Here is a 24,657-nt window from a genome sequence, read left to right as displayed (position 1 = left end):
TCCTAGGTCAAAGCTCAAGGTCAAAAACTTTGGTTTCAGTTGACAACTCCATGTCCTATGGTAACGATACACATTTTTTACCACACATTATTTACAGGTGGGCCCACAGAGATGGCTCCCATCTTAATGATGTCTAGTTTGTTCATGTTCTTAAACAGTAAAATCTAAATTATTTGTTCATGTATCTCTTTATTATGTCACGTCATATTTGTTGTTGGTTTAGGTTGACTGGTTTTATGTCAAGTATTGTAAAACTAGTACAATAATTGCCTATTATTTAAAGATGATGTATATTTGTATGATTGATAAAGAGTTTTTAATTGTATTTCAGGGTGAGACTCCCTATGATATGGTAACAATAAAAAGCGATGTTTCTGAAGAGAACAAAAGGAAGAAGAAAGAAGTGATGGACTTCCTAAAGGTAAATATTCTATCTTAGTTAATAAGAGATATTCACAAATATGTTGACAGATTGTTAGAGACACAACAGACTTGGTACATTGAAGTTACAATAAAACGGTTGCCTGTTGTTTTCAATGTCATTGTAGTATTTGTTGTCAGTTAACAATGTACCCGGTAAGTTGACAATTCCAAGCTTGTTGCCTGATATAGATGTTGGCATGTGTGAAAGACAAATGTTTGAAATCAGTGTCGCATCTGTTGGATGTCTCTTATTTTTTGTGTCGACAGCTTGCTATTTCCTAGGTATATATATCACATCATCTCCTTTTGTGTATACATTATGTGTATCTCTGTGTGGAAAAGTTGATTTACATGTTTATGCAAATATGTAATAATCATATACTAAAACAAAAAGCACATCTTAACAAAATGTTTACCTACATAGATAAAACTTCTATGAAATGAGTAAACTCAGTAACGTTAACTTTCCTGCACAACCTTTTTAAATTACATACAAAAACAAATAAATCACATCATCATTAAATAGGCCGTGTGCAGTAAATTTTTCTCACGTGTGATATGGCATAGAAGGGAAAACAATTACTGTGGGGATTAAACATGTGGTAAAGATGTCAGACCACCAATCCATTCATTCCAATTTAGAATGTAAAGTTCTACTGTGAAAGTACTTTTATTCGTGGGGAACCAATTTTCGTGGTTTTCGTGGATGACTTTATCCACGACTTTAAGTGTCCAATGAATTAAAACAATTGTTGTCCAAATCAAGACAATGAAAGATCCATATGTAGGTTTGATTACTAATATGATCTAGAGAATATATTGAATATCGCCAAATCTGAGAATACTATAATGATCTATAATAGTAGTCACTGGGCAAATGCCCTATGAACTACAACTGCAGGCAGTAGTCCCATTTAATCTTTAAAAACCTAAACTGTACAAATTTTGATCTTTTAATTCTCATAAAAAAATATTTTTGATTGATGAAAGTCAGATTTCCGGTATTAATATGCTATCATAAAGTGTTCATTTTATATCTCATAATTCTCGTACATATGGAAAATAATGATTGTATACTGGGCTTGCTTTTGATAAGAATTATTTTACAATTCAAGATACATTTATAGCATTTGTTTATGTAACTGTTTTCCTTTTGTGACATGTTTATAGCCTAATTGACACCTTCGATGATCTATAATCTTTTGATCACTCTATCTTGGGCTAATGAGTGATACACGGTCAATGTTAACTTTGCAATTTCCTTCAATCTAGACAATTTGTAACCTTCGTTTCAAATTACTTTAATTTTTATACGACCGCAAAAATTGAAAATTTTTTGGTCTTGTATATTGGTATCACCTTGGTGTTCTCGTCGTCGTCATCCGAAGACATTGGGTTTTCCTACTATAACTTTAATATAAGTGAATAGAAATCTATGAAATTTTGACACAAGGTTTATGACTATAAAAGGAAGGTTGGGATTGATTTTGGGAGTTTTGGTCCCAACTGATTAGGCATTAGTGGCCAAAAAGGGCCCCAAAAAGCGCCGTTCTTGGTTTTCGCACAATAACTTTAGTATAAGTAAATAGAAACCAATGAAATTTAAACACAAGGTTTATGACCACAAAAGGAAGGATGAGATTGATTTTGGGAGTTGAGGTCCCAACAGTTTAGGAATACAGGTCCGAAAAGGGGCCCAAATAAGCATTTTTCTTGGTTTTCGCACCATAACTTTAGTATAAGTTAATAGAAATCTATGAAATTAACACAAGGTTGATGATCATAAAAGGAAGGTTTGGATTGATTTTGGGAGTTTTGGTCCCAACAGTTTAGGAATAATGGGCCAAAAAGGTCCAAAATTAAACTTGGTATGATTTCATCAAAAATTGAATAATTGTGGTTTTTGATATGCCGAATCTAACTGTGTATGTAGATTCTTAATTTTTGGTCCGGTTTTCAAATTGGTCTACATTAAGGTCCAAAGGGTCCAAAATTAAACTAGGTTTGATTTTAACAAAACATGAATCCTTGGGGTTCTTTGATATGCTGAATCTAAAAATGTACTTAGATTTTTTATTATTGGCCCAGTTTTCAAGTTGGTCCAAATCGGGGTCAAAAATTAAACTTTGTTTGATATCATCAAAAATTGAATAATTGGGGTTCTTTGATATATGTCAAATCTAACTGTGTAGGTAGATTCTTAATTTTTGCTCCCGTTTTCAAGTTGGTCTACATCAAAGTCCAAAGGGTCCAAAATTTAACTAAGTTTGATTTTAACAAAAATTGAATTCTTGGGGTTCTTTGATATGCTGAATCTAAACATGTACTTAGATTTTTGATTATGGGTCAAGTTTTCAAGTTGGTCCAAAGCAGGATCCAAAATTATATTAAGTATTGTGCAATAGCAAGAAATTTTCAATTGCACAGTATTCAGCAATAGCAAGAAATTTTCAATTGCACAGTATTGTGCAATAGCAAGAAATTTTCAATTGCACAGTATTGCGCAATAGCAAGAAATCTTCAATTGCACAGTGTTGTGCAATAGCAAGAAATATCTAATTGCACAATATTGCATAAAAGCAAGAAATTTTCAATTGGAGTTACCTTTCTTTGTCCAGAATAGTAGTTCAATCAACTTAAATCATTGTTTTACACAATATACAATGTATATTCACTTTTACTTGTACTTTTTATAGTTTACAATAGTTTTTTTTTTCATAAAATTAAAAGAATGTCAGAGAAATCATACTAAAATTTTATTCGCATTGTTTAGAATAACCAAAATTATTCTTCTTTTATTAAAAATGATACTGTTTTATTTGAAATCAGTTATTTTACCATCTTGAAACAAGTCTGCTAATTAGAATTGAGATATAATGAGACTTAAAATACTTAAACTTTTATTTTTGTGGAATAAGAATGCAGTTATTGATTTATTTTGATACAAATTATTAACCGTCATATGATTTCAGTACTTTTTGTACATCAGGATTGGCTGTTCTTCATAAAACATGCCTACTTTAAGGAAAAAGATATTAAATTTTTGTACGCGTTGCCTAAAATGCAAAAATTTCTTCATTTTACTGAAAATTATTGACCGCCATTGAATTTTTGTACTTTTTATAGTTTAGAATAGCTTTTTTTTCATAAAATTAACAGAATGTCAGAGAAATCATATTAAAATTTTATTCGCATTGTTTAGAATAACCAAAATTATTCTGCTTTTTATTAAAAATGATACTGTTTTATTTGAAATCAGTTATTTTACCATCTTGAGACAAGTCTGCTAATTAGAATTGAGATATAATGAGACTTAAAATACTTAAACTTTTATTTTTATGGAATAAGAATGCAGTTATTGCTTTATTACGATATACATTATTAACCGCCATATGATTTCATTATTTTTTGTTCATCAGGATTGGTTGTTCTTCATAAATTATGTTTACTTTAAGGAAAAATGTATTATTTTTTTGTACGCGTTGCCAAAAATGCAAATATTTCTTCTCATATTGGAAAATATTGTAATTTCAATTGCAATCAGTTGTTTTAAATGATTTTCATATGTATTTTGTAGAAAATGTGAATTATTCAAGAATAAATCTGCTTAAAATTATTTCCTTCTTTTTAAGGAATATCTTTATGTTTACCACCATTGGATTTTTGTACTTTTTATTGTTTAGAAGTACTGTAAATTCAGAAATTATTGCGAGGTTTTTATTATTGCGAATAATGCGACAGAGTTGTAAACGCAATAATTAAAACTCGCATTTTGTAATATCTTAACTGAATTAAGCATGACTTTTTCTCAAAATCGTAATAATTAAAATCGCATTTAATTTAAAATGACAAAATCGCAATAATAAATGAACGCAATAATTTCTGAATTTACAGTAGTTATTTTTTTATTAAGGTAAAAAAAGTCTATCAGAAAAATATAATGTAATGTTGTTTGCATTGTTTAAAATTATTCATATTTCTTAAAAAAACAGCATTTATTTTTATAATTTGTTATTTTAAAGGCTTCGATTGTGACGAGAATATAGAAAGTCCATGATTATGATAAGTTTTGTTTAAAGAATTTTATGATGATAAGGATACAAAAATTTGAAATATTAAAAAAAAATAGACTACATTTTTCAATAACTGATCCTTTCATTTTGTTTTTCCCGAGTATGTTTGGAAAAAAATAAAATCAATTTCGCGATGTAGACACTCGCCGGGTTTGAAAATATATAACCTATTAAATAAAACGAAAAAGACCATTCTTTAATGATGATATTTAAATTTAGATTTTATCTGTAAATTTCTTTTCATTTCAATTCATAAAACTTTGCTAAATAATTAATAAACAAAATGTATCATTGAACGTTCGATTTTCACGAGTCGCCATTTTAATTAGGCAGTGTCTGCGCGTACCCGCATGCAGGTACGAATAGCAAAATTGTCGTTCGTAGGCTACGCGTACCCACATCCGGTTTTATATTAAATTGCAATCAAATCGGGAATTAAACGTGAAATATATACAGAAATTATCGCAATTAGTGAATAAAATTGATCAACTACTTAGAAGTTTTGTAAATATTTATATATATATGTAAGTGAACAGTTTTTCTCGGTTAATAAATATTCTTAAAATGGGAAAAGAGTGATATACGTGTGGGGCAGACATTTCAAAGTTATCATGAATTGGAACAATTTGTTCAAAATAATCAGTCGATTAATTTCATACAATTGTATATAAAAACAAACTCGGGGTCAATTGCAGCTGCAGAGAAAAGAAGAAGTTTTAAAGTTTTACAGACTAATTTTTCCTGTATTCCCGGAGGCAAAAATTCTAAACAAGTTCGACAGGAAAAATTAAGGCCTAAATTAGGTAATTATACATTATTTCTGATAAACAAAGGCCGATGCCAATAATCTTCTATGAAAGCTTCGTTAATAAATAACAAAATGTTTGACGAAAATGTAAACCTTCAGCGCATCAAAAAATATTTTGCCTCTGAGGCGTGGAAGCAACTTAAAATTCGGATATTATATATTATAGGACTATAGTTTACGGGAGCGTAGCTATAATCCGACACCCCGAAATTCCGACAGTCCAGTAGTCCGACAGGCCGATAGTCCGACAGTCCGTTAATCCGACAGTCCGATGGTCCGACACGAAGCCGTACTGCTGCAAAGGATGATTGTCTTCTTAAAAGCGTATTAGCATACTACTGAAACGCGAGCAGTGTTTAAAATTTAAAAAGTGGAATGCATCGAAATGGAATATAAATTAAATCCCTTCTTGACCTTCTTGTTTGAACAATTAATATAAGATTCCTTATATCATCATGTCGATGTTGATAACGAGAATGTCTGTTTACATACATTTTGTACATGCGCAAGCGCATGCATGTAACCAGAAGCAAATATATACTGTTCCAAGATGTAACGTATAATCTTGTTGAATGTGATATGTCACAAGTATTAGATGTATGCTTTTATATCTGAGGGATTTCGCCCCGAAGATATGAAACGACTACTTCGGATAGAATAACATAGAAGTATCAATATTTTTTTTTATTCTTTTCTCTTGTTTTCTAAAAAGAGCAATTAGTTTTGATAAAATAGGAGTAGTGTCATTATCTCAAATTTCAGTCAAGATGCAAAACCACTTTCAGAACTGTTTCATAGTTAATGATTTGGAATGAAATCTTAACTTAAATTGCGTCTATTTATAATACCTTATCATTACTCTAGTTTGTATGGCAATATACACCGCTGTACTATCTAGTATTTTTTGGGTTTACTGATTGCCAAAACCTGAACTCTTTGTTGATAAAGGATAACACTTATATGTAAATTATTATAAGGACCTGAACATCCCTAGTCATAGAATCATCACGACATGACACACATTATGTGAAAAAGATTGGAATGAAGATTGGCAATATGACATGAAGACAGTACTAAATGTCTTATTCACACACAGCAGACAAAGCAGATAGCGGTTAAGACCTATGACTGCAGTGCTGAAGTTTTAAAAATGACAGCACGAAATAAGAAAGGCACTTTATTAAGAAATAATGTTTTTTTTTATAGCAATACAAATACACTAACAAAAACATGATTTAGATTTATTCAACACAAAACCGTTGCCAGAATACCTCTTTATTTTGAAACAATGAAAACAAACATATAGTCATTGCAAGTCTCTAACCAAACGAGCAACACAAAACAATGTTTTTAGAATGTCAATTTATTATGAAATAATGAAAAACATCGAGTTTTGGTTAGTATATTAATTGGGCAGTAATAGTATTGCTATAAATATGTTTATCATTGTTTTCATAATAAACAAAAGCAAACGTATAGGTTGCAAACGGACTTTTGGTAAGAACGTGTAGGGTTTGAAAGTGAAAGGGGGCGAATTTGAATGAGAGCGATCATGTTTTTAGGTGAACGAACCCAGATTCCGTTCATTTCCGATTCGTATGGGATTATTGCGGTCCTGTACGAGACGTCATACTGACTGACTTGTTAATTTTCTGTGTGAAAAAATATACCAATTTACAAACGTTCCATGTCTATATAGGCATACTTTTCAGAGACAAGTGACCGTGCGTCGGACTATCGGGCTGTCGGATTAAAGGACTGTCGGACTATCGGACTGTCGGATTATGGGACTGTCGGATTATAGGTCTGACCCCATAGTTTATAGGGACTGTATATTTCATTTTCAATCAGTGTGCATTTAATTTGCAAGGTTTTGTATATATTATTAACTTATAAATACAATTCTAAAATATTATTTGTCATACCCTTCACTCGTTCTACTCGAAATCCCGATATCATCGATAATTTCTGTATAAATTTCACGTTTAATTCCCGATTTGATTGCATTTTATTATAAAACCGGATGTGGGTACGCGTAGCCTACGAATGTCAATTTGACTATTCGTACCCACATGCGGGTACGCGCAGACACTGCCTTTTAATTAAATTAAACGAAACTAAGATTCCGTAATTTGTATTAGTTTATCATGTGACGTATTAAAGTTCAATCCGTCATCAATGTCGATCGGTACTATCCGTCCGATCAGTCCGATCAGTCAATTACTTTTAAGTCTGACGGATTGCTGACGTGAGTTTGACGCGAACTTGACTGATCGGTGACTGATCGATGACCGCTGATTGATCGCTGAAATAGTAACGCCTAAGGTTGCAAGTACTGTACCAACTGATAGATTAAAACAATCTTTACCATTCAGTGATAACAAGCACTTTTTTAACATTTTAACATTTTATGATGTATTTAAATGAGTAGTTATTGTTGCGAACTCCATTGGAAATTTGAATTGAGATCAGTTTTGGAATAAAGGAAAGGAGGATGTGAAAAAAAAATTGGGGGTGGGGTTCAATTTTTCTCATTTCAGATTTCCAAAAAAAAGAATAAAATTTCTTCAAACATTTTTTTGAGAGGATTAATACTCAACAGCATAGTGAATTGCTCAAAGGCAAACAAAAAAATTTAAGTTCATTAGACCACATTCATTCTGTGTCAGAACCGTTGCTGTGTCAACTATTTAATCACAATCCAAATTTAGAGCTGAATCATTAGACAACATTCATTCTGTGTCAGAAACCTATGCTATGTCAACTATTTAATCACAATCCAAATTTAGAGCTGAATCCAGCTTGAATGTGTGTCCATACTTGCCACAACCATTCAGGGTTCACCCTCTGTGGTCGTATAAAGCTGCGCCCTGGTTAAATTTTATTATTATTAGAAAACTAAAATCCACGAATTAAAAAACCCAAGAAAATTTAAATGTTGCTGAAACCACGAAAACTGATACCCACAAATTAAAGTACTTTCGCAGTATATTAAAGTAGTCCTTCCCTAAAAAATATATAGTGCTCTTGATGTTATTGTTTAACTAACCAAACAATTTGCAGAAATAAAACTTTTGTTGAAAGAGAAATATATTTAAATCATTTTTAGACATAATTTACTTGCTTATAAGTTTGCATTAAAAATTGAGGATTAATGCGCTCCATACTATATGTATTTAAGATTTCCAGAAAAAAACAGGGGCTATGTTTAGTAGTTACCTTCGGCCGTTGGTATGTTACTACAAGACATTAAACATGAATTAGAATTGACAGGTAGAAAGATGATACATGTACGATTCATTATACACCTTTTTGTGAAGTAATACTTATGTAAAAAATTTAGAAAGCTGTGAAAATTGAAAAAAAATTGTTGGAATAGTTTGGAATTTTGAATCGGTGGTCTGATACCTTTAAAGCAATAAACATGGAATAAAAAAATAAGAAAACAGCCTAAAACCTGAATTTGTGCTTTTATTTGCAATTAAACAATGGGAGAAATAAAAACAAATAAAGTAACACATACTTTAAGAAATTATGCATTTTCTCCATTATGATTATGGTTGATAATGCTACTGTTTTTGAACTTGGCAATAACTGCTTCTGAAAGAAATCAAAATAAAAATATATAAATTATCTGAAAAAGGTCAGGACATTACAAAAAATTAATAAAATTTGTCATATTACGGCCTTCTTTGAAGCTATTTGCCAAGTTTTCAGACATGAATCATGATAGTTTATTACAGATTGATGATCCCAATCGCCAAATTACACATAATTTAAAAACGATAGGTCACTTTATGTCTTTCAATGAAGCTATTTGACAAATTTTCACATGAGGCATCATAGTTTATTACAAATTGATGATCCTAATCGCCAAATTACACATAATTTAAAAACGATAGGTCACTCTATGTCTTTCAATGAAGCTATTTGACAAATTTTCACATGAGGCATGATAGTTTATTACATGTTTTTCTTTTGTAGACCGTCATGTCAAAGACATCCCCAGAAGTTACTCCTGACGCCCAATCACCGGATCCTGCAGCACCAGTAGTTGAAAGTAATCATCTAATGTTAATTATTCAGATACTGGGTGAAATAATAATTACTTGTTTCTAATATATGGAAACCTTGATGTCTGCTTACAATGGCGGTACTATCATTCCTACTGGTTCATCACACAAGGCAATTATCTAATGTTAATTATTATATATACTGGCTGGAATAATGTATAGTTTCTTATTTCTAATATATGGAAACCTTGATATTTGCATATTATAATGTTAAAATAAAAAATATAGAAATTAATACGAAAAGTAAAGTAGGCTATTGATGAAGATTGATTGATTACAGATCATATTAACTTTAAAATAAATATCTTTCATTCTCATCCGATTTATTCTTTCCTCAACCTGTTGATTTCAGATCACATTAAACTTAAAATTCATTCTCACCCGATTTATATAGCATTCTCAACCTGTTCAGTTGACAACCAAATCCAGCCAACGGCTCAACTGGATTTTACAGAATAAGTAGTTTTTGGAATATTAATACATTGACCTATAGATGAATAGACATATTGACCAGTTAACCTATAGAAGGATAGACATATTGACCAGTTGACCTATAGACGGATAGACACCTTGACCAGTTGACCTATAGATGGATAGACACCTTGACCAGTTGACCTATAGATAGATAGACACCTTGACCAGTTGACTTATAGAAGGATAGACACATTGACCAGATAACCTATAGACGGATAGACACCTTGACCAGTTGACCTATAGAAGGATAGACACAATGACTAGTTGACCTATAGAAGGATAGACACATTGACCAGTTGACTTATAGAAGGATAGACACAATGACCAGTTAACCTATAGACGAATAGACACAATGACCAGTTAACCTATAGAAGGGTAGACACATTGACCAGTTGACTTATAGACGATAGACACATTGACCAGTTGACCTATAGAAGGATAGACACAATGACCAGTTGACTTATAAACGATAGACACCTTGACCAGTTGACCTATAGACGGATAGACACAATGATTAATTAATTGGCAGATCAACATCTCAAAATTGAGGAATCAAAAGAGAATCAAATTCAAACATTGACACAATGACCAGTTAGCAAATTGACATATTGACATATTAATACATTGACAATTCTAAAGCTTTTTACACATTGACACATTGAGAGATCTACACATTGACAAATCGACAATTGACAGGTCAACACGAAAGCAGACTCATACATTGATACATTGCCATGTTGACACACTGACAGATCATATAGAAAACAAAGTGTGGTATAATTAACAATGAGACAACTCTTTGTAAGAGACCAAATGACACAGAAATTAACAACTATAGGTCACTGTACAGCCTTCAACAATGAGCAAAGTCCATACCGCATAGTCAGCTATAAAAGGCCCCGATATATCAACACACTGACAGATCAACACATAAACAGATGTATACATCAACACATTGACAGATCAACACATCAACAAATTTATACATCAACACATTGACAGATTAACACACTGACAGATGGATTCATCAACACATAGACATATCGGCAAACTGACATTTCAACACATTAACAGATTTATACATCAACACATTGACATATCGACACACTGACAGATCGACACATACACAGGCTCATACATCAACACATTAACAGATTGATTCATCATGACATAGACATATTGACAAACTGACATTTCAACACATTAACAGATTCATATATCAACACATTGACATATTGAAACACTGACACATTAACAGACTTATACGTCATAACACTGACAAATCAACACATTAACAGTCTCATACATCAACACATAGACAGATAGACACTCAGACAGATTTAACTTATTAACATATCGAAAGACTGACAGATAAACATATTAACTGACTCCTTCATCAACACATTAACAAATTGACACACTAACAAATCAACACATTGACAGACTCAAACATCAACAAGTAGACATATAAACACACCAACAGATCAACACATTAACCATTCACACATTGACTTATAGACACATTTACAGACTCAAACATCAACACATTGACAAGTCAACATTTACACTCATGCATCGACACATTGATAGATCCACATATTACCAGACTCATAGTGAGTCTCATACATAAACACATTGAATATTGACACATTGACAGATCTACACATTAACAGACTCAAAACTCAATGCATTGACATATCAACACACTGATTGATCAACACATTAACAGTAACAGATTCAAACATCAACACATTAACACACTGACATATAAACACATTAACAAACGTATACATCAACACATGGACATTTCAACACATTTATAGACTGATTAATCAACACATTGACATATCGACACTCTGACAGATCAAAACATTAACATACTCATTTATTGTTTTAATGACAGAGAGAGGGCTGGCAGCAAACTTCTAATTAAGGTTTTTAAAGACCACTGTGACTTTATAGGAAATATGTCACAAGTCATTGCTGTAAATAACAGTATCATAAGAAACATATATCCTTGTCTAATAGTATTAGTTAAGATAAATTTATTGAAACATTGTCCAGTGTCAGAGACAAAAAGTGGAGAAATTATCTTTAAGTGTGTGTATGCATATATTTTTGTCACAAACATGATGAAATTTAAAATTTCAAACTTAATTTTTTTTCAGATCCCATCGGAAAAGGTCAACAGTCTGCCATGTTAAATCGTTTATTAGGGAAGGGCAGCTATGAATCATTTGATATGAGATGCATGGTAACCGGCCAGTTTTCCGTTGGGAAGTCTACTCTTGTGAAGCTGTTAGCTGGTGATATTATACTAGATGGTCGACAGCCGACTGACGGAATTTCTCTCGTTGAAGGTCGCTGTGGCCTCGACATTGAGACGAAAGATTGGATTCTAATTGATCCAGGTGAGAAAATACACATGTAGAAACATCTTACCACATGCTGTTGTGTGGACCTCACTATCAGCAGACATGCTATAGCACTGATCTTAATCACATCACATTGTAGCCATATGTTTTGTGAGTTCTATTCAGGCACCAAGTTAATTCAAATTGAATTTAATGTTAAAATTATGGAATAATTTGACATTTATTTTCGATAATCAATAATGTCATCTGACAATCCATCAGTTAAAACATGACACTCTTTAAAATACATTAATAGCATTATGTGAATGTTACATTTGATAAGATTTAATTGTGATCTTAATTTGATTTTTCTGGTATTCTTCACTTGGGTTTTGACAGTCTGTAGCTGTTTTGGATTTGATTTGCCTGATGTATTAAATTTAATTTTAGACTCTTATAACGCCCTGGATGTTGTGTACAATAAAGTATTAATGACCTCTCTAAAAGAAGAGGAGAGTGAACTCACTGAAAAGTTCAATCAGGCTTCAGATACAAGTCCAACTGGTTATGCCAAAGCCACACCGTCCTCTTTGCCCTCAGAAAAGTTGGCAGCAGCACAATCTCTACCACCTAAGAAATCCTCCAATGTGCCTCTCACGGTAAAACAGATGGGAAAGAAAATGAGAACAAGAATGACTAAAGAGGAAATAAGAAGGAAAATGGAAAAAGTCCTCAAAAGTGGAAAGTATAAAATGAAAGTTGGGCGTCTTATCTTCTGGGACTTTGGTGGACAATATGTTTATCTAACAACACATCAGACCTTCATGACGTTCAGGGCGTTGTTTCTTGTAGTATTTGATGGAAGCAAAGATTTGCATGAACAGGTCCCTGATGTGATGTGTTTTCCAGGGCAGCACATGACACCAACGCCAGCAGGTAAAATGCATGTTAATTACACACAGATAATGCAAACAGGATACATTTTTATAACAGCAAGGTGATATCTTTTCTAAATATTTAAGCAAACCTAAATGTTTATGTAATTTATTTACATTGTCACTTTTAGCTTGTCACAAACTACAATATTAACCTCAATATGTTTCGCATTTTGCAGCATTGATATGAGGTACTGTGGATTCATTCTTATTCGTGATTTACCAATTTTCGTGGCTTTTGTGGGGTCACAGCGAACCTTGAATATAAGAATTCAACGAAAAATTATCACGTGAAATGTGTTTGGAGTCAGATGTTTATTTCCAGTTATACTGTGCAGTTCTCTTGTAGTGTTGACTAGCGATAAACATTTCAAATTAACACGTGTTTTATTGAAAGAAGATAAAGGTATTTTGTTCAATTCAATAATAAAAAAATATAACATCAGTGATAAAAAACAAATTAAAATTGACTAAAACTGTTTAAGGAAAATAAATGCAAGTTGTTAATTACCGTGTCATAGTTTGGTTTACTTTGATTAAAAGTTTACAGGATTAATTACGGAGATACTGCTGTTTATGACAGAAACTTTTTTTTCACACCTTTTACTTATATGATTGTTCATTATACCGTGATGAGGGGAAATAAGCGTTTAATCATATATCAATCATAGAGTTGAATGCCTCTGTCCATGATTGTAATTGAACTTTTTAATGAACACTATCACTTAAAGTGGCCAAGTGAGGTTTTTGACAATTCAAAACCTTTTCATTGATCAAACAAAGGAGATTATATGATCTCCTAAATCAAAAGGGATATCACAAATGAAGTATCTGTTTTTATTTTAATCAGTGATCTGCGAATTTACGTATACCACGAATTGTATTTTTTTCTCTATCCACAAAAATTGATACCCATGAAAATAAATGAATCCCCAGAAAGACAATAATATTTCTTAAATATACCAAGTTTAAATTCTTTTCGGAAATTAGAGCATAGACAAAAAAAAATCAAAATTTTCAAATCAGTCAAGAGACCATAGATTTTGTAAAAAAGTGTTCTGAAAATTTCTTTAGATTTTGAATAAGTGAATTCTCACAAAAAAGGAGCTGATGATTTTATCATATGAAGTATTGATTTTATCATAAGCATGAACGGAGTGCTGCACTTATTGTCAGACAACATCAAATTTTTTTAAATTTAATCTTGAATTTGCTCTGGGAGAAATTATATTAAACGATTTTGTTGAACCTGCAATGTGTGTCGATGAAAGTTCAACATAGAGATAGTGATCCGGCAGCAGGGACGTTAACTTACTTCTTAAAAGCTTTATATTTTAGAAGGTGGTAGCCCTGGATGCGTCATACTTTTTATATAGATGCCTTACGTTACAAAGTTTCCGTCTGTCACACATCTATTGTTCTTGACCTCATTTTCATGGTTCAGTGACAACTTACAAAAGAATAGAGATTTATTTGTTATGTTAAACTCTCTCTTATTATTAGTAATAGGATAACTATATTTGGTATGTGAGTACCTTGCAAGCTCATCATGCCCGTCAGACAGTTTTCACTTGACCTCGACCTCATTTCATGGATCATTGAACAAGGTTAAGTTGTGGTGGTCAAGTCCATATCTCAGATACTATAAGCAATAGGTCTTGTATATTCGGTGTATGGAAGGACTGTAAGGTGTACATGTCCAACTGTCAGGTGTCATCTGACCTTGACCTCATTTTCATGGTTCAGTGGTCATAGTTAAGTTTTTATACGACCGCAAAAATTTTAATTTTTTGGTCGTATATTGCTATCACGTTGGCGTCGTCATCAGTCCTGCGTCGTCGTCATCGTCGTCCGAATACTTTTAGTTTTCGCACTCTAACTTTAGTAAAGGTTTGGATTGATTTTTGGAGTTGAGGTCACAATAGTTTATGAATTAGGGGCCAAAAAGGGGCCCAAATAAGCATTATTCTTGGTTTTCGCACAATAACTTTAGTATAAGTAAATAGAAATCAATGAAATTTAAACACAAGGTTTATGACCACAAAAGGAAGGTTGGGATTGATTTTTGGAGTTGAGGTCACAATAGTTTATGAATTAGGGGCCAAAAAGGGGCCCAAATAAGCATTAATTTTGGTTTTTGCACCATAACTTTAGTATAAGTAAATAGAAATCTATGAAATTCAAACACAAGGTTTATGACCATAAAAGGAAGGTTGGGTTTGATTTTGGGAGTTTTGGTCCCAAAAGTTTTGGAATAAGGGGCCCAAAGGGTCCAAAATTGAACTTCGTGTGATTTCAATAAAAATTGAATAATTAGGGTTCTTTGATATGCTGAATTTAAAAATGTACTTAGATTTTTAATTATTGGCCTAGTTTTCAAGTTGGTCCAAATGGGGGTCCAAAATTAAACTTTGTTTGATTTCATCAAAAATTGAATAAATGGGTTCTTTGATATGCCAAATCTAACTGTGTATGTAGATTCTTAATTTTTGGTCCAGTTTTCAAATTGGTCTACATTAAGGTCCAAAGGGTCCAAAATTAAACTAAGTTTGATTTTAACAAAAATTAAATTCTTGGGCTTATTTGATATGCTTTATCTAAACATGTACTTTGATTTTTGATTATGGGTCCAGTTTTCAAGTTGGTCCAAATCAGTATTCCATATCAAGTTTTGTGCAATAGCAAGAAATTTTCAATTGCACAGTATTGCACAATAGCAAGAAATATCTAATTGCACAATATTGTGCAATAGCAATTAATTTTCAATTGGAGTTATCTTTCTTTGTATAGAATAGTAGTTGATAATATATGTTGGAAATTTGCCAGACATGACTATGATGTCATTTTCTTTTTTTATTTGCCAATAACTTTATGTAAATAACTTCATTGGAAATTTGCCTATATAAAATGTTGCTGATGAAGCTTTTTTTCCTTATCTTATCTAAAATGTTTTTAGATAATGTATGTTGGACATTTGCCAGACATGACTATGATGTCGTTTTCTATTTTTATTTGCCAATAACTTTATGTAAATAACTTCATTGGAAATTTGCCAATATAAAATGTTGCTGATGAAGTTTTTTTTTCCTTATCTTATCTAAAATATTTTTAGATAAGATATGTTGGAAATTTGCCAGACATGACTATGATGTCATTTTCTATTTTTATTTGCAATAACTTTATGTAAATAACTTCATTGGAAATTTGCCAAATATAAAATGTTGCTGATGAAGCTTTTTTTCCTTATCTTTTCTAAAATGTTTTTAGATAATGTATGTTGGAAATTTGCCAGACGTGACTATCATGTCATTTTCTATTTTTATAACTTTCTGATGTATTTAAATGAGTGTTTATGGTTGCAAAGTCCATTTAAAATTTGAATTGAGATGATGATGATGATGATGGAGTGGCTTGACATTTGTTTTGTTTAACAAAACCATATAATGTCAAAAATTTGATCACAATCCAAATTCAGAGTTGTATCACGCTTAAATGTTTTGTCCATACCTGCCCCAACTGTTCAGGGATCGACCTCTGCGGTCGTATAAAGCTGCGCCCTGTGAAGCACCTGGTTGTGTTTTGGTCTGTTTTTCTTATACTGTATGCAATAGGTCTACTATATTTGGTGTATGGAATGATTGTAAGGTGTACATGTCTAGCTGGCGGCAGATGTCATCTGACCGTGACCTCATTTTCATGGTTTAGTGGTCCAAGGTAAGTTTTGATTTGTTTTTTGTGTTTCGGTCTGTTTTACTAAAACTTAAACAATGTATAAGCAATAGGTCGACTATATTTGTTGTATGGAAGAATTGTTAGCTGTACATGCCTGCCTGGCATGGTTCATCAGACCTTGACCTCATTTTCATGGTTCATTGGTCAATGTTTAGTTTTCTTGGTTAATGTAAAGTTTGTGTGACAGTTGTAATAAAGCTTTATATTTAGGACTATCAACATAATATCAATGATTAGTAAAGAAGGTGAGACATTTCAGCGTTTGCACTCTTGAAATGGTTCATATTTAATTTTTTTTTTTTTAATTTTCAAATTCCAAATTTTTTGAAAAGTTTTAAGAATAGATTTTTAAGATCTTTTACATTTATTTTGTGTCAGAAACCTATATTCTTTTAAAACATTGATCACAATCCAAATTCGGATGGCATCGAGCTTGAATAGTGTGTCCAAATTTGCCCCAACTGTTCACGGTTCCGCCTCTGCGGTCGTATCAGACTGTGCCCAGCAAGTATTTGATTTGGTAAAATAGGGATTTGGTCCAAATTTTAAAAAAAAAGCCAATAATTAGTATATATAAAGCTGTCACACTGAATTATAGACCCTCTTAACCTTTAATTGTCCACAGTGTTAGTTAGAGCTGATGGATATTTCTATAATTTTGACATAATTCGTCCCAAAAGTGGTACACTATATATACCATACAAATCTTTTTGGATAGAACAGGTGTGATTTTTTTAATTTTTAATTTTTTTGATTAAAAGAAATGCACTACGGAATAACTGTGTTCTCGGCCATAAATAATAATCAAAAAAGCAATATAGCGATTAGAACAAACACAAAATTCAAGGCCTGTCCCATAAAATCTTAAACAGGACCGCAACTTGAACTGGCCATTATTTTGGTGGTGTGAAATATTAGTTTGTATACGTTTTAATTGTATGCAGGTCTTAAGCATTGTTTCCTTTTTTTAATATGCCTTCCATAAACTATGTGTTAATAAAACAGTCTGAAGAACAAATACAACAATATAGAATATACATATACACTGAAATAGTTGTCACCTTTTGACAGAGAATCCAACTTAAAGGAAGACTATTACCAGCTGTTTAAATAAATGAGGTTGACTAAGTATTCAGCCGTTTTTTTTAATAATGGGTTAACAAGACAAAAGACAATGAAAAACTTTTAAAAGTGTAGTATCACAACTATGAAAAATGCAAATTATATATACTTTTTTATACTTCTTTTATGACAGATTTTGATTTTATTTTGTAGTATTCTTGCAATATTGGGTTAATTCCATCCTGACCTATTGTAAGGTTGTATATGCAGGCATTCCAAAGATCTTGTTTGTTGCCACTCACAAGGACAAAGTACCATTGGTGAGTGATCTAGTGTAAGCTATATGGTAGTAATTTATTGTCATTTAAAACACTTGAATAATGTGTAAATACTGCTTCATAAGAGCTCTTATGCTTACATTATGATAATATGCCCATATGTCTTAGCTCTTGACAAAACGTCGTGTAAAGCTCTTCACTTTTAAAAAAGCAAGATCATTTTTGAATTGTGGGTAATTCACTTAAAATCAGATTACGGGGCCTATAAATAAAGTAGAAGATATGAAGTACCACTTATAGATAAGGAAACAATATTTGGTATGAAATTGTATCAATATTCCATTGGATAGTGATCTCATTTCCATGGAGATAAGTTGGCTCTGCCACTCTTAGTCATGTTTTTTTACGTAAAATACAATTTATCAGTTTACATGCTAAAGTTTAACTAAACTTATTTTTATTTCAACAATCATGTTGTCAATGTGAAGCTTTATTATTAAGAATAGTAGTACTGCACCAGATGCACTTCTCAACAATTAATATTTTCTCGGTCATGTGTCAGGCCAAACCATTATACCATTGTTAAACAGATGATCATGTGTCAGGCCAAACCATAATACCATTGTTAAACGGATGATGATGTGTCAGGCCAAACCATAATACCATTGTTAAACAGATGATCATGTGTCAGGCCAAACCATAATACCATTGTTAAACAGATGATCATGTGTCAGGCCAAACCATAATACAATTGTTAAACAGATGATCATGTGTCAGGCCAAACCATAATACCATTGTTAAACAGATGATCATGTGTCAGGCCAAACCATTATACCATTGTTAAACAGATGATCATGTGTCAGGCCAAACCATAATACCATTGTTAAACAGATGATCATGTGTCAGGCGAAACCATAATACCATTGTTAAACAAATGATCATGTGTCAGGCGAAACCATAATACCATTGTTAAACAGATGGTCATGTGTCAGGCCAAACCATAATACCACTGTTAAACAGATGATCATGTGTCAGGCCAAACCATTATACCCTTGTTAAACAGATGATCATGTGTCAGGCCAAACCATAATACCATTGTTAAACAGATGATCATGTGTCAGGCCAAACCAAAATACCATTGTTAAACAGATGATCATGTGTCAGTCCAAACCATAATACCATTGTCAAACAGATGGTCATGTGTCAGGCCAAACCATAATACCATTGTTAAACAGATGATCATGTGTCAGGCCAAACCATAATACCATTGTTAAACAGATGATCATGTGTCAGGCCAAACCATAATACCATTGTTAAACAGATGATCATGTGTCAGTCCAAACCATAATACCATTGTTAAACAGATGGTCATGTGTCAGGCCAAACCATAATACCATTGTTAAACAGATGATCATGTGTCAGGCCAAACCATAATACCATTGTTAAACAGATGATCATGTGTCAGGCCAAACCATAATACCATTGTTAAACAGATGATCATGTGTCAGGCCAAACCATAATACCATTGTTAAACAGATGATCATGTGTCAGGCCAAACCATAATACCATTGTTAAACAGATGATCATGTGTCAGGCCAAACCATAATACCATTGTTAAACAGATGATCATGTGTCAGGCCAAACCATAATACCACTGTTAAACAGATGATGAAATAAAACATGATATACAACACACCTGGAGAAGAAATGCATGATTACGATACATACTTTATTTTAAAAGAAGTTCATTTTTGTTTAACTGCAAATTCAATAAAACATTTTCCGTATTTTCACGCAAATCCTGAAGTACTATATACTAAACTATTAATACCTTCTTGATCTGTTTAAAATGTATTGCCAATCTATTAAAATGTTACTTATTTGTTTTTAAAAGGTGTAATAATTGACCTGTTAGAGTATAGATGTTTCTACTTTGAAATTTAAGATAAATCTAGTTATTTTCTAATTGGAATGTACCATCATTGAAGATGCACATACATTACATTTTTTATGCCCCACCTACGATAGTAGAGGGGCATTATGTTTTCTGGTCTGTGCCTCCGTTCGTTCGTCCGTTCGTCCGTTCGTTCGTTCGTTCGTCCGACTTCAGGTTAAAGTTTTTGGTCAAGGTAGTTTTTGGTGAAGTTGAAGTCCAATCCACTTGAAACTTAGTACACATGTTCCCCATGATATGATCTTTCTAATTTTAATGCCAAATTATATTTTTGACCCCAATTTCATGGTCAACTGAACATAGAAAATGAAAGTGCGAAGTTCAGGTTAAAGTTTTTGGTCAAGGTAGTTTTTGATGAAGTTAAAGTCACAACTACTTGAAACTTAGTACACATGTTCCCTATGATATGATCTTTCTAATTTTAATTCCAAATTAAAGTTTTGACCCCAATTTCACGGTCCACTGAACATGGAAAATTATAGTGCGAGTGGGGCATCCTAGTACTATTAACACATTCTTGTTTTTGTATGTTCCCGATACATGCTCTTTACAGCCTCAGGTTTATTTATCCGGGACATTTTTATGTTTTAACAGGAGAATGTTGAGACACGACGTGATGAGCTTAACAATGGAATTGAGAAGTTGTTTAAAGACCACGAGGGACAACATCATCTGGTCCTTAGGCCTTTAATATTTGTCAATGCCAAAGATCAAGCTGACCCAGAAATAGAAGTTCTGAAGAAAACAATAACAGAACTTACATTTGACCACCCATGTTGGGGTGAAAGAATGCCGAATGCATGTGTTCCACTGGAGCTCGAGATCGCTGAACTGGTGGCAGAAGGGAAACAAATTCTGTCTTTGGTTGAAGTTAAAGAATTAAATGCCATTAGCGAGGTGTCTGTCCTGTCTCCTGAGCAGCTAACCGATTTTCTACATTATCAACATTCTCTAGGGAAAATTGTCTATTTTGACACCCCACAGTTGAGAGATAACGTTATCATAAGTCCCCTTCTTATGGTGGAAGTTATGAGATCTTTTATTACTGGTGTGTAAATATTTTTATATTGAGTAATAATTAAATTGCTGGTAAAAAAACAACAAACCAAAATATTGTTAACCAGGCATTTAGAGCACTGGGGACTGTTAACTGGTGCCTTTCACTAATCTTTTAAACTTTGTAAGAACTTTTTATTATACAATTAGTCAAAATTAATCTTTTCTTTAGGTATTCAAAGCGTCACTACTTGCTAAATTATAGCTAATAATTTTATTATGTTGTAAAACTTTGGAGAGGATGGATGTTTTAACTTAAGTTTTGTAAAAACATGATTGCAAATTTTTTTTTAGTCAAAACTGAAATTGATATTTCATAGTTATAAAGGTGTAGGTATAACTTAGAACTACATGTTTCTAAATATAAAGTATATTTAATGGGGTAACTTTCTTCCAAATAAGAAAATATTCTTTTTTGATCATCGAATGCCTTTAATAAAGAAAGTTTAATTACTGCTAAATCATGTAAATTAGGACAATTTATTGAATTATTAAGATGAGTTTGTTTTCCGGTCCTGATCTAGGTGAGCAATATAACTTTTATAGATAAGTAGTACCTTTTAATATAAGTTAATTTGTGACTTGATTTCAAGGCGTAAGATTGATTTTTTTTTCATTTTCATAGATGTTGAATTCTGGCCAAAAGAAGATAAAACAAGAAAAACCTTCAAAGAGATGTCAAAAAATGGAATGATACAAAAGTTAGACCTCTACCACATTTGGGAACAAGAAGATTTTCGTCAGATTTTACCATTTAAAGAGTACATATTTAATATGCTGATACACCTTGATATCGTTTCTGAACAACGTAGATATGATACAAAAACAGGAAGTCGGCTACCAGTAGAACACTTCTTTGTACCCTGTATGCTTACCCAAAGGAATGATACAGATTTCTTGTTACAAGAATGTACACCAGAGAGGACTGTTAGTTTGGCTTTTGTTTTTAACGGAACCATTATACCTCCAGCTTTACCAAACCGTCTTATATGCGCATGTCTCAGTATGTGGACATTGAAGCAATACGGTGGAAGGAAACTTATGTTTTCTGGGTTTGTTGGGTTATCATTTGATAAAGAGCATGATATTGTTGTCTGTGTAGAAGTAAATAAGATCTTATTGCACCTAGTCCACAAGCGCTCCAAGGGTTTGATAATTTCAGATATAGCCACTAGTATCAGAGAATGTTTGTTTGTTACTTTAGAAAGAATCTCCGAATTTTATCAGTCCTCCATCCATTGTAAAGCCAGCAGCAAGTTACCTTTTCACACCGAGTATTCCTGCTCGAAATTAAACTGTTTCACTTCAGAAAACAAGATGGCCTCCGAGACTGAGGAATGTCTTTGTGAACACGGAGAAAACATTAAAAATAACTGGAGTATTTGGAACAAGAAAGGGGTATGTAAATACTTTTATAGATACATCATTTCGAGAAATATAGAAGTGATTTATACGTGTTTTAAGTTTGCACATATGTCACCAAGTTCCCTAATTGCATAAGATAGGTACTTTTTTTGCATGATATGATAGACATTCAATCTTTCAACCTTATATAGGAAATAAGAAATGATATGTGATTGTCAATGCTACAACTCACCTACATAAACCAAATTACGCCTATAGGTCGCCGTAAGGCCTTCAACAATGAGCAAAATATATACCACATACCAAGCTCTTAAAGTTGTTATGTGAATTTGTTTGTAGTAATTAATAGCAATTGTCAATATTGTCTTTTTTTTTATCTTTTGTGGGCTTTGTCATTAATTTCACACATTTTACAAAATGAAATATTTGTTGTGGACCGATAAGCAAGTAGGTTGCTTCTATGGAATTATGCAAACACCATAATTGTAGAGTTATTTTCTATTTTACAGGAACAAAAACAATGTGATGCTAGTTGTCCAGGTAAATGTATTATTTTTAACGCTTAGACAGTATAGTGTTATCAACATAATGGTATTTCACATATTTCAGATTGGGACATTCGTGAAAAATAATTAATTTTACCATCTGATTTAACAATTACCAAAAAAACAATTTATTAAAAACTTAAATTTTAAGTATATGATTTGATGGGGTTCGTGTATGTTGTATCTTCTGTACTATTATTTGTCTGTTTGTCTTTTTATTTTAGCCATCATTGGTCAGTTTATTTTCAATCTATGAGTTTGACTGTCCCTCTAGTATCTTACGTCCCTCTTTTTTGCAAGTTTAGTTTAGATTAATTGCTGTAAATTACTACAATATATCCTATATGTCTTATTAGTAAATTGTCTATGATAGATGTCAACAGATGATATATCGAGATAAAACTTGTATGTGTATTTTGTGAACATAAGTTCAAAGTAATTATGATTAGATTACTGCATATGTTTCTTATATTGCGTACCAAATAACTTCCAATGTTAAATAGTTATTTCATCTTATATCAGTATATTAACGTACTTTCTTGACAAAGCATATGTATTCTTGATTTAATCTTAGGTTTGAGTGAAGATGCATTATCCCAGATTCCAAGTGACTCAGAGTTGCTTCGTCTGTCTGTTAATTGTGAGACACGCATGCTTCACGATTTGGCTCTTCATCTTGGAATGGAAGAGATGGTATGGGATGATATGGAATACAATTACCCAGGAAATACACAGCTTGTTAAGTTTTTGACACTAATGCATTTAAAAGAGAATGATGAAATACGATTCACAGAATTGGACAACGGATTGAGAGAAATGGAAATAACACCACATAAATTATGTGTGGTAAGTAAAGACTACAATGGACAGGCGCTATTGTATTTATCTTTTTATATCAAATTTGGCATACAGTGTTTTTTAAAGGTTTACATATTACATACTGACAACATGGTCAACATAAATGGGATCAAGATAAGTAACGCAGGCAAGACAGATGGATTTGGCTATTTTTTTCGATTCTATTTGGTCATATACATGTACCTGTTACATTGTTCAGTTCTTTTCAATCTTTGATTTTCCAATATTTTGCTTTGAGCATTCCAGATGAAAGTAAATCAAAAAAATCCATTCGGACGACTGAAATTTATATAATGTGTTGTTTTTATATTTTTCTGTATGTTGTATTATGCTTAAAAAGGATGAGATGGTTCAGTTTTTAAGGGATGTTAGCTGACAAATTTATGTTCCCCAATTTGACTCAGATTCTCATATCTGATTTACATTTACTAATTTTAAATAAATTTTGAAATACACAGTTAGCAATGGAACGATTTTCATATGATGAAAACATTACTTTTCAATAAGTTTAATTGAGGTCTGGAGCTGGCATGTCAGTAACTGCTAGTAGTCCTTTGCTAATTTATATATCATTGTCATTTTGCTTAGTTCCTTGTGTTACCTATTTTACATCGGACGCGGATTTCTTTTGAACTGAGTTTTTCTGTTTGTATTAATGTGTGTTAGT

General features: G+C 32.3%; 2 protein-coding genes across 2 annotated transcripts in view; both read left to right on the top strand.

Annotated features, from left to right (window-relative positions):
* Positions 1–342: 342 nt before the first annotated feature.
* On the top strand, positions 343–12,282 carry LOC143084320 (uncharacterized). Its single transcript, XM_076260732.1, has 3 exons — positions 343–421; positions 9,289–9,364; positions 12,020–12,282. Exons 1-3 carry the CDS (start codon positions 350–352, stop codon positions 12,280–12,282), a joined length of 411 nt encoding a protein of 136 aa, XP_076116847.1. The 5' UTR covers positions 343–349.
* A 390-nt stretch (positions 12,283–12,672) lies between these two features.
* The window catches only part of LOC143083993 (uncharacterized), a 32,882-nt gene continuing 20,897 nt past the window's right edge, over positions 12,673–24,657 (top strand). The window contains exons 1-6 of the mRNA XM_076260404.1: positions 12,673–13,141; positions 18,148–18,254; positions 20,761–21,214; positions 21,848–22,620; positions 23,097–23,127; positions 23,707–23,978. Coding sequence (XP_076116519.1) covers positions 12,697–13,141; positions 18,148–18,254; positions 20,761–21,214; positions 21,848–22,620; positions 23,097–23,127; positions 23,707–23,978 — 2,082 coding nt within the window. The 5' untranslated portion in view covers positions 12,673–12,696. The remainder of the gene's footprint in view (positions 13,142–18,147; positions 18,255–20,760; positions 21,215–21,847; positions 22,621–23,096; positions 23,128–23,706; positions 23,979–24,657) is intronic.

Source organism: Mytilus galloprovincialis, chromosome 7 (assembly GCF_965363235.1).
Source record: "Mytilus galloprovincialis chromosome 7, xbMytGall1.hap1.1, whole genome shotgun sequence".
Lineage (NCBI taxonomy): Eukaryota > Metazoa > Mollusca > Bivalvia > Mytilida > Mytilidae > Mytilus > Mytilus galloprovincialis.
Note: the sequence above shows the minus strand (reverse complement) of the source record. Positions and strands in the feature narration are given on the sequence as shown.